The sequence below is a fragment of the Artibeus jamaicensis genome, unplaced genomic scaffold (assembly GCF_021234435.1).
Source record: "Artibeus jamaicensis isolate MK-2021 breed Jamaican fruit bat unplaced genomic scaffold, CSHL_Jam_final contig_452, whole genome shotgun sequence".
NCBI lineage: Eukaryota > Metazoa > Chordata > Mammalia > Chiroptera > Phyllostomidae > Artibeus > Artibeus jamaicensis.
The window spans coordinates 3,799,770-3,813,658 of record NW_026521837.1 but is presented as its reverse complement, the minus strand read 5'-3'; the positions used below and the strand labels follow the sequence as shown (position 1 = coordinate 3,813,658).

At 38.2% G+C, this 13,889-nt stretch overlaps 1 protein-coding gene across 4 annotated transcripts in view; it reads left to right on the top strand.

Moving 5' to 3' along the window:
* MAPK10 (mitogen-activated protein kinase 10) overlaps window positions 1-13,889 on the top strand; it is a 340,107-nt gene that overhangs the window by 229,764 nt on the left and 96,454 nt on the right. For all 4 annotated transcript variants that reach the window (XM_037163882.2, XM_053666317.1, XM_053666318.1 and 1 more), the window contains one exon: window positions 6,600-6,729. In XM_037163882.2, the coding sequence (XP_037019777.1) occupies window positions 6,600-6,729 (130 nt within the window). The remainder of the gene's footprint in view (window positions 1-6,599; window positions 6,730-13,889) is intronic.

The following is a 13,889-nucleotide window of genomic DNA, read 5'->3' as shown; positions in this document are numbered from 1 at the left end:
CATGCACCAAGGTTGCAGGTTTGATTTCTGTTCAGGGCACAGACAAGAAGCAGCCAATGAATTCATAAATGGGTGGAACAACAAATTAATTTTTTCTTCTCGCTCTCTAAAAATCAATAAAGATGTCTTAAAAGTGAGGATGAATTGAATTCTATTCCATCTAAATGGTAAAACGAATCTGGTAAGTGATTTGATATTAGGAAAATATTTACTGGTTTAAGAAAATACAGTCACATTATTATTATATAAAATGTTACTAAAATTTTAGTGAAAAATACCCCAGCCCATTTTCAAACCAAAGTCTTTGTGCTTCGGGGCAGGGAGGGGTGCAGGCGCAGTATGCCAGGGCAACTCAAGCCTGATGAAGATGGCAGGTCCTCCTGGAACTCAAATTTCAAGTGAAGGCTGAAATGTTGATAGGAAAATGAGATTTTGTCTTAAACATGGACATAAAAGGACTTAAAATATGTACAGTAGTTTGTTACAGGTGTATAAAAGTGTTCCTGATTTCTGGATATTGATTTTTTATCCTACTCTAACTTCTGTGGTGATGAATTTGTTTAGCATTGTTCCATATACTTCATCAAGAAGGCGAGTGTTTTTTTTTTCATTTTTTTAAATTTAAATTATTTTATTATTGTTTAATTACAGTTGTCTGTATTTTCTCCCCACCACTCCCCTCCACCCCTTCCAAACCCACCTCCCTTTCTTTCTTCCACCCTCCCCCTTGGTTTTGTCCATGTGTGCTTTACCATAGTTCCTGAAAACCCTTCTCCCCACTTTCCCTTTTCCCCCCTCCTCCGGCTGTCTGTTTAGGATTTTGATATCCATGTCTTGAGTCATAATTTTCCTGTCTTCATAATCTGTCTACTTTTTTTTCTTAATTAATTAATTATTTTTTTTATTGATTATGCCATTACAGTTGTTCTATTCCACCCTTCATTCCCCTCCACCCTATACCCCCCGTCCCCACCATTATCCCCCTTTAGTTTATGACCATGTGTCTCAAGTTCTTTAGATTCTATATTTCCCATACTATTCTTGCCCCCCCCAGTCTTTGTGTAAGCTCCCCTGTCATGAGTTTTGCTGATGGGCTATAAAGTGCTAATCCAATTTTGAAGTGTGCGCAAGAGCTGTTGCTTTTGAGCGCTTGGCTCCTGAGCCCCCACATGCTGCCCTGCTTCAAGTGTGCTGTCTGTCAAATGGAAAACGGTTTTGATCAGAACCTGTGTAACTGGGCTTGGTCATTTAGGTTAGTTTATTGCAAAGGTGAAATGACTTTTCTTGATGTTGAGCTCTGAGTTTTGCTACCTGCCTTTTGCTTAAAGAAAGATCCAGATGAACTCCATGGTTTGTTGCTGTATTTGACCATGAGTCACTGCTTGTCAGATGTGTATTCCCCCAGAAAATACATTTTGAGATGCTAATTGTATGTGTGAAATTTGTTAGAGAATGTTCTTGCCATTAATGCTCATGAAATGTAAGGAGAAGAAAGCAGAGACAAGCTTAGCTGCACTGTATTCTCAATAGAAGCCCAAGGAGACCCTCCTGGGAGTCCTGAAGATGGAGAGAGTCTGACCAACTGTCTCGAGCTGGCGTGAGGTGGCCAGGCTTTTATAATAGCACATTCAGGAGTCTCTGAATGAAGCCTGCCTATGAAGAGGGCAGAGGCTGTACCTGCAGGGGGCTAAGAACTGAGAGGGTGTCTGCCAACAGCACTCCTAGCAGCCTGGATGATAAATCCTTTATTCCTGAAGGGGAATCTTAGTTGTGCGTTACGGCCTCTTAGATGGACTTAATGTCGTTCTATAATTGGCTTCCCACCACCCCAAATACGCTAAGAGCAAATTTGCAGAGAATTAGAAGCCCAAAGTGCCTAGGGCCCACAAAAGTTATAATGTATCCCTAAAACCTGAATATGCCTACTTCTAGACTTTCTGTTATGTAACTACTGTCTTTATTACTTAAGTCATTATTAGTCAGAATTCTATTACTTGTAAACAAAAGCATCCCTAACAAAATGTAATCAAACTGATACAGCTAAGCTATTCAAGATAAAAATAACCAATAATAAAAATCAAGCGTTGAGTTTTGATGGAGTGGCTAGGGAGGGCCTCTACTGATGAGGTTGCTTGGGCTGAAACCTGAGCCACAGGATGGAGCCAGGCATGTGATGATGAAAAGAGCATTCCCGGCAGAAGGAGCGGCAATCCCAAAAGCCAGAGGCAGAGGTGAATTTGGCAGGTTCACCCACATGATTGTCAGTGATAGAACTGGTACCTCAATAGCACCTTAAAGGACTGCAATGTTTGGGCACGAAAGTGAGATATCTGAGTGCACCGGATGGAGATTTTTGGATAGCTTTTAACTAAGGCCTAGGCCTTTGGAAAAGATCAAGGCAAGAATGTGGGGATGTGGGAAAGAGCAATGCCAGTTTCAGAGGAAATCTTAGGGCAGAATCGAGCTCACCAAACTATGACTTACGGTGTTTCAGATGTATATGTGTGTGTTTACATAGCTATATTTAAGGAGATAAACAGCTTTATAGCCTCGTGAAACTGTACTGAGTGACTGGAGCATAACAACAGAAGGCTTTATCTTACTTTTAGGGACAAACCTGGTAAAAATGAAACTGTTAGGCCTGTAGGTCATAAATTGCTAAAATATTTTCAGTAAAGTTGCTGGAAAAATCTCTTCTACTTGCCTTAAGGTAAAAGTATAAGGAACTAATGAAAGAAAAAAGTAAGATTCTATGGACTAAGACCCTTAAAAAAGATAACTTAAGAGTAACAAAAAACTTTCATACTTTAATTTCTTACTATGCAGCACCAATGATGCCAGTCTATAGATGTATTTGCCAAGCTGCTGCCAGTAATCACTTAGAGATTACAGAAATGGGAAAAATTGTACTGTCAGCCAGGGTTCATGGCAGGAGACAGAAACTTTAAATAGAGATTTAATACAGTAAATTGGGCACTTGCAAATTCATTGGAGGGTGTAAAGAGGTGAGCTCCAGTCTGGGCTTCCCAGAAGGACTCCCAGACATGCCAGACCTGAGTCACCAGGGAAGCTTCCACCCCTGAGAGTATGCTGCAACCATCAAGCTTCCAGAACACAGGGTTGTAACCAAGATTCGGGAATCACAGGACTGGAACTGCGCACTCATCACTGCTGCTGCCACTACTCCTTCAACTGTGTGCTTGGACCTGGAATCCATTGTAGCCTGTGCCTCAACTCCGCTCACCCGGGAATCTGGAGAATGATCTGAATCAAGCATCTCTCATCTCCATGAGACCATGCTTGCCAACTAAGCACTGTTAGAAGATGACCACCCTCACCTTTGCCTTATGAATCTCTTATAGTTGCCTCTCCATGGCAGGGCTCTATTGGAATCCAAAGCGCTAGCTTTAAAAGTATCTGAGAGTTGCATAATTAACTCTCAAGTATCTTTGATGAAAGAAACCTTGATACAAGTCGGTCAAATGGAAGTTCAACAAGCTGAACCACAGCATTCGATGCAACTGTAGACAGGGAAACAGTCTTATTTTTTCAGAGGGAAGAAGAGATAATAAGAGATACCTGTTGAACTTAACATTGGTCCTAATATTGGTTAGAAAAGGTACTCTGTGAGCCAGTAAGGGTGCAGTGGTCACTGGGAATGGAGTTCCTTAAAAACAAATCATACCAGATTGCTTATTAAAGTGGTAATAGAATTGTATGGCTGCAACATATCTAGACTTTAACAAGGTTTTGCCTCCAGTTTTATATCATGGGGAAAACTTGTGAAATATGGTCAAGATAGTGATAATTGTTATATGGATTTATAATTAATAGGCAGATGGAAATGCTGATTAGTAGATACAGGTCCAATTATAATATGTGCTGTAGGAATTTATACTTCATTTTGACTTGCATTACACAATGACTCCAGTGAGGACACTGATCTTTAAAACTAGCAATAGTCACTATTTATCAAGTGCTCACTCTGGGTGAGGCACCATACATACATTACATTGTTATTATTTCTATTATAAATGTGGGGAAAGCCAGAAAGTGCAAGTGGGTTGTCCTCAGCTTCATATCAGATAAGCAGCGTAATGGGATTCATACCTAAAGTTGCTTTAAGGAAGAGGTATCAGGGAGGGAGAGTGCCACAACATTTCTAGGAGAAACTGGCCAGTGTTGTACCCGCCAAGAAAGTCAGGGAAGGGCATTTTCTCAGTGATCCCACATGATGTCTAGGACTGGCCCACTATCTTGCAGGATCTGGTCAGTATCTCAGGGACTCAAGTTCACATTGCAAAGCTGCACTAAACACTTGCATATAAATCCAGATGCCAAGTTATTAAATTCTGAGAAATGTAATAGTCAAACTGATCAAATATGGGCAATATTCTTGCATGCAACATTCTGAAAGAGAAGCCGATAAGTGGAATGTTGATTTCAGAGGATAGAATCAGCCTGAGGAGACATTGGTCAAAATACTAACTGGCTGCAGCCTTTGACCATCACAATAAGGATGTAAACATTTGCTGGCAGATGGGACCCGTAGACCTGCCTGGGAGGCATTCTCTTAGTTGTCCAGGCAGTATCAGAATTTGCCTTTCTAACTCCTTTTTATACGCTTTTATAACTGATTGCTATTCTTTCTTTAGATATTTTAATAATTTCAACTAAATTGTTTTGAGTTAAATTTTAGGTTTTCTTTTTTCTCTTTAAGGTGACTGTTCAGATCAGTTTACTGCTGGTACAATTTCTTAACTTTAGAAATTATAATTTCTGTATTTCCAAGTCCACTGTAGTCCTTGTGCATTATCTATAGTCTGCAGGTCCATCTGACTCCTTTATATGTGCAGCCAGTGATAAGTTAACAAAAACAAGTAAGAGCAAAAGGACCAATGCTGACATACAGTTTAATAGCAGCACAGATTTTTAAAAAGACAACATTTTAATTTCATGTACACTCACTGGGAGTCAATAGTGTGTGATGTGTCACTATCAACAGAGCCAGGATAGACCTTCTAGTGTTAACCGTGTCAACAGAAATGAATGGGCCAGTGAATGAATGAGGGAGTTGATAGCCTTACCCTAAGCTTCACTAACCCTCCATGCATAGAGTAACCAAGTTCATTTAGTGCAGGGTTCATGTCAGACTGGAATATATTTAGAGGAAACTGACCAGATGGTGATGGGGCTTGAAATCACACTCTGACAAATGGTGGTAGGATGCTGGTGTTATTTAGTTTAAGAGAAAAAAAAAAACCAAAGACTTAGGAAAAAAATAAGAAAATATAAGCACTACTAACTATTTAGAGGCCAGGCATTGTGCTTAGTCTTTTAATGGGTTTCAATCATTGCAGATCTTTCATAATGAAAAGAGAATATTTTATTTTGAGTTGCCCAAGAAGGCAGGACTGGCAGTAATCAATATATTCAACAGAAAGACAACTTTGCTTATCAGATGATGCTATTTCTAACTCTCAAAGCAGTCCAACAACAGAAGGAGCCACTTTAATGTTAAAGGGATTCATGTTTGTGGAGATGTTCAAGCAGACACTGGTCAGACTCTTGATGGAGACATTTTGGAGAGGAATAAGTATTGAATGGAGGCGTAGATCAGAGGACCCTAAGACTTTGTCCAAATTTATCCTATAAGGGTATCATTATCTTACAATACAATAATCCTTTTTGTTTGTCTTTTAATTTAGTGGCATTAACCTTAAATGGTATTGTCACTTCTATTCAATAGATTAATTATTGGGGGCACTAGTTGCTGTGTCATCCCTGGAAACTAACACAACCCTTCCTGGTAACTCAGATAATTTAGCACAACTCAGAGTTGCAGGGACAAAAAAAACATTTTGTGAGTAAGTCACTGGGTGTAACAGCAAGAAGACACTCACTTTTTCCCCAGACCCACAGAGTTGGAGTATGGGAGAAACAGTGCCACATGTTCATTGCTTTTTTGAAGCATGCTAAATGATCATTCTCAAATAGTAAGTGGCATTCATTTCCAAGTTTGTATTTAAACAATAAATATTACTAATGCTTCTGAAATCCCTCTGTGTTTCCCATTTTGAGTTTTGTTGTTGTTAATGGGCGAACTCTGAGTATCAACCAACAACCTGTGCTTTCATGGCAATCAACATCACCCCTTAACAACTGGTATCTTTGAATGGGGAAAGAATGAATGTCCACTTAAAATAACCAAAGAATGATGGAGCTGGAGAAAACCTAACTCTCACATATTACTAAGTGAGAAATTCAAGCCCAGAGAGATGAAAGAACTTGCGTACAATCACATGGCTAGTGGGAAAGCTGAGCACTTTTTTTCTTCTCTTGTCCTCACCGATGCAATTATATGCTGTATTCTTGCCAAGATTCTTCTTCTTTCTTTCTTTTTTTATTTATACCTTGCAAGTAGAATGTTTTTATACTGATCACTCATATTTTTATTCACAGCCTTGTTGACCTGTGACCTGAAGAGAAGGTATCTAAGGTTCTAATGTAATATTTCCCCCACATATTCTTAGTTCTATAGGCAGGAATTCTAAGGCCTCTTTTCTTCTTAATTCTGGATTGTTCTTGAATCTCTGCAGTGCTGCATATGATGCTGCCCTTGACAGAAATGTGGCCATTAAGAAGCTCAGCAGACCATTTCAGAACCAAACACATGCCAAGAGAGCTTACCGGGAGCTGGTCCTCATGAAGTGTGTGAACCATAAAAATGTGAGTTGTTATCCTTAAACCTCTGGGTAGAGTGAATTTGTAAGATCAGAGCAAGAAAATTATTATGCCAACTTGAGTAGGAAAAGGTTTCCTTATTTTGCATATTTTGTCTCTTAAGGTTGTTTATCCTGCCCATATACTAAATTTAATTTCATTGTCCTCACGGTACTTTTCTGTCTGGCAGTGGTCTCCAACCATTCAGTGTACACACTGTGCTTTGGCAACTTGTTTTTTGTAGCGTTGAGCAACTTTGCAGGGAGATATTTGCAAAGCACTTCAGAGCAGGATCATCAAGAACATTTCTCATTAGAACTCAGGAGGTACAACCATTATAGGACTTTCTGCACCCACAGTAGAAGCTTCTTCAACCATAGGTGAAGGCCTCTAGATCTTTCTATATTTTCATTTTTCTTACTAATGATGAATGGGAGATAATTGATTATTTCAGTAATGACTATTATTAATAAATATATTAGAACTAATCTAGTACATATACTTTATTACATATAAATATATAATAAAATACATTATAAATCATTATAAAAACTGTAGAAACAATAGCTATCATAATTTCCTGCAAAGTTTTTTTAAGTAAGAATATCACACCGAATATATGAAATTATCAAGGTAGGTTTATAAACAAGTGAATTTCTCATAAGGCACATGTATCGGTGACACCAGAAGAAGCAAATATATGAGTGTTTAGTTGAAAGATATTTGACATACAAGTATGTGGACCTGGGCCCAAAGACACTGTTTTTCTTTTCCTTTATTATACTACTCCAATGACTTTAGTTCAGTCATTTAACAGATATTTGTTGAATGAATGAAATGTGCCAGATGTAGATCTTGATATTCTAGATATTAACTAAGAACAGAGCAGTGAAGATAACAGAGACAGACTCCTGCTCATGCAGAGCTCATGTTCTAATGGTGGAGAAATTTGGTCTACAAAACAGATAGGTGAAAGTATAGAATGTCAAATAGCGGTAAGTGCTATTAAGTAGAACAAGGCATAGAAGGAAAATAAAAAAATTCTGGTCCATGTTAGATGGAATAGAGTTACTCTTTGAAATATGTTGAACAGGGAATGACTCATTAAGAAAAGGAAATTTTATGAAATATATACCCATATTTAATTTGGCTATGCAAGGAACAGGGTACTTCTAAAGAGGAACATGGAAATGATGGAAAGGATAATTCCTGAGAACAAACATTCTGCTGAAGCAGTTTTTTCTTTTAGTATAACTAAAGGCAAGAGTGAAATAAACTACCTGATTCATGCAATCTGTTTTTATGATAGCAAAGAGAATGAGAAATACCATGGGCAATGAAACAACTGTATGGAAAATTTTGATATTTTGTTTTCATATGCTTATATTTCCCTAATCTTCCTTCCAGCCCTTATAATGCAATACATAGATTGTGAAGAAATTCCCACCTACTTGGGAATTTGAGGGAATCATACTCCCGATTCTTGATGGGGGCTTCACATTTATGTGAAATATGGAGGATCATATTTATGATACATAAAAAGAAGTTCCAGGGATCCAGGATGGCGAAGGAGTGAGTGGAAGTCATACTAACTTCCCCCCAGGACCAATATGGAATTACAATTAAATTGTAGAGAAATCATGTGGAACAAACAACAGAACAAGAACATGAGAGAAGCCTTATTACTATGGGCAGACAGGAGAATCAGCTTCAGCACATGTGACTGGTAGGGAGTACGGTGGAGATGCAAGAGGGCTGGCTGGGCACCCATAGGCATCAGTGCCAGAGGGATATTTAAGTGGCCAGTTGGACCCCCCTGAGAAGTGTGGGGTCTAAATGCTAAGCTGGAATGCCCAGCCTAAAAGTACACAGATAATATCCAGCTGCAAAAATTGGCAGGGTTGCTCTCTGCCAGGGATGGATGGCTGGAGATGGAAAAAGCCATTTAAAGGGGCAATGAACAAATTTTTATTTTCAGCCTCTTATCCTGGGCTCTGATAAAGTGGTGGTATAGGGCAGAGTAGACTAGAAAACTTGAAGAGAGATTGGGGATGGAGGTTTTAGGGAAGGAGCTGAGAAAGTAGCCCCCAAGATTCTGGTGCTGAGTCATCCCCCAAACTGCAGCAGCCATCCTGCTCAGTCAGACCACTCCTCTCCGAAGGGAAGCACCTTGAGGGGAAGCAATAGTCCAGACCCCAGGGGGGATTCTGCCCCACACTATGGTGCTTAAGCCTGGCTGCTGATTATAGAGTGACCAGATTAACCATTGAAGAAGTTAGCCACAGACAGTAGATGCCCAGAATTCTTAAACAGGCTGCCTAAGATCAGATGGGGTCACCATGTGACATCACCAGAGATGATAAGATTCAGAAATAAAAAAACAGTGGTAAATACCACATGCTACTAAGATGAAATCCATTGTGGCCTTCTCCATGATTTGGGATATTTTCTTTCCTGCATAGCTTTTCATTCATTCATTTTTTTGTCCTTCATGTTTGTGTATATTATCACTAGATTTTTTTACTATAGGTTATTTCAATTCACATATTTTGCCCCTCCCTTCTCTTACCTCATCTCTACCTTCTTCTTTCTTCATTATATTTGTTTTAAATTTTGTTTTTTCTCTTGCTGCAACTTATTTCCATTTTGTACTGTCACTATTTCTCCTAAGTCTAGCCTCTCAAAACCATTTTTTTGTGTCAGTGATCAGCTCTCATTCATTTTTCTGCTCTTAAATACCTGTGTCCTATCTGTATCTTCAGCAATCTTGGTTGTAGACAGGGAAATTGTTGCATTTTTTCAATTTTATCTCTAGATCTTCACTAATTTGTATTTCACATCTCAAATTTTATCATTCCCTCCCCTACTTTTTTTTTTTTATCTCAGATTTTAATTTTGCCCCATCTTGGCCTTTCTTCTATTTTTCTCTTCATTATTCTGTGTTTTTTCTTTCTTTTTTACTTTTTCCCTTTTGTTTTCATCTCAGATTTTAACTTTTTCCTGTCTTAGCCTGGTTTTCTTTCTTTACTCTTAGGATTACCTCTCCTTCTATCATCACAAAATCACTTTTCATTCCTCTAGACATCTCTATAACATTTCTTTCTTTCTTTCTTTCTTTCTTTCTTTCTTTCTTTCTTTCTTTCTTTCTTTCTTTCTTTCTTTCTTTCTTTTCCCCCCTCTTATTCCCATCCTACTTTTACTAATTTTAGCTCATTTGTTCTACATAGTGCTATGGTGGATCTTTCTCTTCAATTTGGTTCCTATTTTTTAATTATTTATTTACTTTGTATTCCTTCTTTCTCTCTCTCACTTTATTTTATTTAAATTGTGATTAAAACCTAATACTATACACTTCCCTTCTCTTACTCCATCCCTCTCTCTTCATTCTCATTTCCATTTATGATTTAAATTTTACTTTCTCTCTTTTTTAAAAAATATATTTTAGCCCAGCTAAAATATATTTTTTAAAAAAGAGAGAAAGTAAAATTTAAATCATAAATGGAAATGAGAAAGAAATATTCCAAGTCATGAAAACTAAAGACCTACAACCAAGATTGCTCTACCCAGCAAAACTTTCATTTAGAACGGAAGGACAGATAAGGTGCTTCTCAGATAAGACCAAATTCAAGGAGTTCATCATCACCAAGCCCTTATTATATGAAATGTTAAAGGGACTTATCTAAGAAAAAGAAGTTAAAGAAACATGAACAGTGAAAGGACAACAAGCTCACAGTTATCAACAACCACACCTAAAACGAAAGCAAACTAAAAGGACAGCTAGATCAGGAGTGGAAACATAGAAATGAAGAGCTCAAGTAGGGTTAGCAACAGGGGAGTGGGAGTAGAAGACGGGGAGAGAAGGTACAGAAAACAAGTAGCATAGACAGTAGATAGAAAATAGATGGGGGGGGGCAAGAATAGTATGGGAAATACAGAACCTAAAGGACTTGAGACACATGGACATAAGCTAAAGGGGGGGTAATCGGGGGGTTGGGGGGGCAGGGTGGAGGGGAATGAAGGGGGGAATAGAACAACTGTAACAGCATAAACAATTCAAAATAAAAAATATATATATATATATATATATTTTATTGATTATGTCATTACAGTTGTACTATTCCCCCCTTCATTCCCCTCCACACAGCACACCCCTCCCCCACCATTGCCCCCACTTTAGTTTATGTCCATGTGTCACAAGTTCTTTAGATTCTACATTTCCCATACTATTCTTGCCCTCTCCCTATTTTCTACCTATTGTCTATGCTACTTATTCTCTGTACCTTGTCCCACCTTCTCCTCCTCCCCCTCCTCCTCCTCCTCTTCACCCCCCTGTTGCTAACCCTCCATGTGATCTCCATTTCTATGTTTCTGTTTCTTCTTTGTTTCCGCAAAGAAGAAGAATCTCATAAAGAATGTGAGGGCAAAGAAATAACCCCCAGTTGAAAGGAGAGGAGGAATCCTCAGAAAGAATGCTGAATGAAATAGAGGCAAGTCAACTACCAGATATTGAGTTCAAAATGATGGTTATAAGGGAGCTCAATGAGCTCAGCGAGAATTACAAAAAGCTACAAGGAACTTACTGAAAACTGGATCAGCATAAAAAAGTACATAGAAACTACCAAAAACAGCCAAGAGTAAATGAAGAATACAATTTCTGACTTGAAGAAAACAGTAGAAGGAATCAAAAACAAACTAGAAAAAGGAGAGGACCTAATTAGTGAGCTGGAGAAAAAGGTAGAAAAAAATTCCCAGAAAGAACAAGAAAAGAAAAAACACACTCAAATAGAATGAAGAAGGTTTAAGGGAACTGCAGGACAACATAAAATGTGATAATATCTGTATACTAGGGATACCAGAAGGAGAAGAAGAGCAAAGGATAGCAACCTGTTTCAAAAAGTAATGACTGAAAACTTCCCTAACTTGCTGGGAGAAAAAGTCAAACAAGTCCAGGAAGCACAGGAGCTCCCAATCAAAATGAACCCAAGAGGCCTATGCCAAGACATTATAATTAAAATGGGCAAAATTCAAAAACAAAGAGAGAATCTTAAAGGCAGCAAGGGAGAAACAGAAAGTAACATACAAGGGCTCTCTGATAAGGCTAACAGCTGACTGCTTAACAGAAACTAAAAGCCACGAGGGAATGGCAAGAAACATTTCAAGTAATGCTTTCAAGAAAAGCAGATGCCTGCACCCACTACTGCTGTACCCAGTGAAGCTCTCATTTAAAATGGAAGATGAGATAAGAATTTTCCAAGACAAAAGAAGTCTAAAACAATACACCTCCACCAACCTAGCATTGCAAGATATGCTAAAGACACTGCTTTAAGAAGATGAAGCTCACAGAGTCCCAAAGAAGTTGGACCCAAGAAGGAACACACCAAGGCACATCATAATTATATTAGCCGAGATTAAAATGAAGGAGAGGATCCTAGAAGCAGCAAGAGATAAGGGGACAGTCACCTACAAAGGAGTTTTCATCAGACTGTCAGCAGATTTCTCAAAAGAGACCTTACAGGCAAGAAGGGGCTGGAAAGAGGTATTCCAAGTCATGAAAACCAAAGACCTACAACCAAGATTGCTCTATCCAGCAAAGCTTTCATTTGGAATGGAAGGGCAGATAAAGTGCTTCTCAGATAAGGTCAAGTTCAAGGAGTTCATCATCACCAAGCCCTTATTATATGAAATGTTAAAGGGACTTATCTAAGAAAAAGAAGATAAAAAAGATGAACAGTGAAAGGACAGCAAACTCACAGTAATTAACAGCCACACCTAAAACAAAAGCAAACTAAAGGGACAGCTAGATCAGAAGTGGAACCACAGAAATGAAGATCACTTGGAGGGTTAGCAACAGGGGAGTGGGAGGAGGAGAGAGGAGGAGAAGGTACAGAGAATAAGTAGCATAGATGGTAGGTAGAAAATAGACAGGGGGAAGGGCAAGGATAGTATGGGAAATGTAGAATCTAAAGAACTTGTGACACATGGACATAAATGAAAAGGGGGAGAATGGTAGGGGAGGGGTGTGCTGGGTGGAGGGGAATGAAGGGGGGAATAGTACAACTGTAATGGCATAATCAATAAAATATATTTTTAAAAGATAAAGAAAAAGAGTGAGAGTAGAACTTATGTACAAAGGGGGGAAAAGGCAATGAATAAGCACTTATCAATAATAACATTAAATATAAATGGCTTAAATGCTCCAATCAAAAGGCATACATAGGATAGCTGAATGGCTGAGAACATATGACCCACACATAGGCTGCCTACAAGAGAACCACCTCAGAACAAAAGACCTAACAGATTGAAAATGAAGTGTTGGAAAGCAATATTCCAAGCAAAGGGACAGGAAAAAAAAACCTGGGGTAGCAATTTGTATATTCAACAAAATATACTTGAAAACAAAAGCCATAAAAAGGAACACAGAAATTCACTTCATAATACTCAAGGGAAGAATCCATCAAGAAGACATAAACATTGTTAACATATATGTACCCAATGTAGGAGCACCCAAATATATAAGGAAATATTGGGGGACTTCAAGAAAGATATAGGCAGTAACACAATTTTACTACGGGATTTCAACACTCTACTGTCAAAAATGGATAGATCTTCCAAACAAAATATCAACAAACATTATGCACTGAACAATGGCCTAGATAAAATGGAATTAACTCATATATATGTATATATTTATATATATATATATATAGAGAGAGAGAGAGAGAGAGAGAGAGAGAGAGAGAGTCCTTCTTCCCCAAAAAGCAAAATAGGCATTCTTTTCAAATGCACATGGAACATTTTCAATGATAGACCACAAAACAAGCCTTGACAAATTCAAGAAAATTGAAATCATATCAATCATTTTCTTGGACCACAAGGGCCTGAAACTAGAAGCCAACCTCAAGGAAAAAACTCAAAAACACTCAGCTTCATGGAGATTAAATAGTATGCTATTAAACAGTGAATGAGTTAATAATGAGATCAAGAAAAAAAAATCAAAAATTTTCTAGAAACAAACAAAATGAACTCACAACAGTCCAAAACTTATGGGACAAAGTGAAGGCAGCCCTCAGAGGGAAATTCATAGCAATACAGGCCTACCTAAAAAAGATAGAAACATTTCAAATAAATGACCTAACCCTACATCTACAAGAACTGGAGGAACAACA